Source organism: Olea europaea, unplaced genomic scaffold (genome assembly GCF_002742605.1).
Source record: "Olea europaea var. sylvestris unplaced genomic scaffold, O_europaea_v1 scaffold29489, whole genome shotgun sequence".
Lineage (NCBI taxonomy): Eukaryota > Viridiplantae > Streptophyta > Magnoliopsida > Lamiales > Oleaceae > Olea > Olea europaea.
This window is the reverse complement of record NW_019248096.1, coordinates 1-1,390: the sequence shown is the minus strand read 5'-3', so window position 1 is coordinate 1,390 and position 1,390 is coordinate 1. Positions and strand designations below refer to the sequence as shown.

At 34.7% G+C, this 1,390-nt stretch overlaps 1 protein-coding gene across 1 annotated transcript; it reads left to right on the top strand.

Moving 5' to 3' along the window:
* The first annotated feature begins 41 nt into the window (after positions 1–41).
* On the top strand, positions 42–1,042 carry LOC111384601 (ERBB-3 BINDING PROTEIN 1-like). Its single transcript, XM_023008910.1, has 4 exons — positions 42–178; positions 366–450; positions 596–745; positions 829–1,042. The coding sequence occupies exons 1-4, from the start codon at positions 88–90 to the stop codon at positions 1,025–1,027; spliced, it is 525 nt and encodes a 174-aa protein (XP_022864678.1). The 5' UTR covers positions 42–87; the 3' UTR covers positions 1,028–1,042.
* Positions 1,043–1,390: the final 348 nt, after the last annotated feature.

The window sequence follows — 1,390 nt, the reverse complement described above, 5'->3', positions numbered from 1 at the left end:
TTAGATTTGCGTTTATTGATTGCTGAGGACTGTATTTTTTTCTCTTCAATTATTTGATTTTTCTGTGATTGTTGAAGGTTGAAGACAATGTCGGATGAGGAAAGAGAGGAGAGGGAGTTGGATCTCACCTCTCCTGAAGTCGTCACTAAATATAAATCTGCTGCTGAAATTGTTAACAGTTACGGCTCCGAACCCTATTTTCTCTGTGAGCCGTGCACATTATTTTTGTGTGTTTATATGTGATTTTACAACGGAAAGTTTTATTTTAATTTAATTTAATTATTATTTTTTTTATTTTTTTATTTTTGGTTTGCTGTTGGATATTTTGGATTTGATTTTTAATAGATTTTTCTCAATTGATGCAGAGGCATTGCAGTTAGTGTTGTCTGAATGCAAGCCGAAGGCTAAGATTGTTGATATCTGTGAGAAAGGGGATTCTTTTATCCGAGAGTAAGCTCTTTGTTTCATTTAATTTGCCGCAAAAGTTATTTAGCATTACAAGAAAATATATTCATTTAGACATGTATGATCTATTCATTATTATGTTTGAGGATATATTGAAATTAAGTGGTTGCATGATGTGCTTAATTTTTAGGCAAGCAGGAAATATGTACAAGAATGTGAAGAAAAAGATTGAAAGGGGTGTGGCATTCCCTACTTGCATTTCAGTTAATAACACAGTCTGCCATTTTTCACCACTGGCCAGTGATGAGACCGTGTTGGAAGAAGGTGACGTGTTAAAAATGTAAGATACAAGCACGAGACATTCTGCATTGTCCCAATATTTTTTGGCGAACAGTGAAATGATTTGGTTTTCTTGGAATGCAGTGATATGGGGTGTCACATAGATGGTTTTATTGCGGTTGTTGCGCACACCCATGTTCTTCAGCAAGGACTGGTTACCGGCAGGGCAGCTGATGTCATTGCTGCTGCAAATACTGCTGCGGAGGTTGCTTTGAGGTTGGTCAGGCCGGGAAAAAATGTATGTTCTTGTCGGAGTTTTCCTTTTTTAAATGAAGTTCGTTAATTTTTTGACAATTGAATGGCTGCCTTCACATGTGAAAGTTATAATATCTTAGTTATGTGGAATTGAAAAGTTTGAGTTTGACTCATATTTTGTCGCAGCTTAATTCAGCTAAACTGAATCTACTGCAATTAACATGTTGATTGTCTATTTCTTTGGTGAACACCACAATGTTTTGTTTTTTGTATATATTTTCTGCTATAATTTCAGCTCTCGTACTTCTCCTGTTTAACCTCAAAAATATTTATCACCGTTGATTTCTCTATATTTTTGTTTTTTAGGTGCTTCCTACTCAGTCTTATTTAATTTGTACTAATTCTACAAATGAAGAATTTTTGTCGCATGGTTGCCATTATAATCTTATAA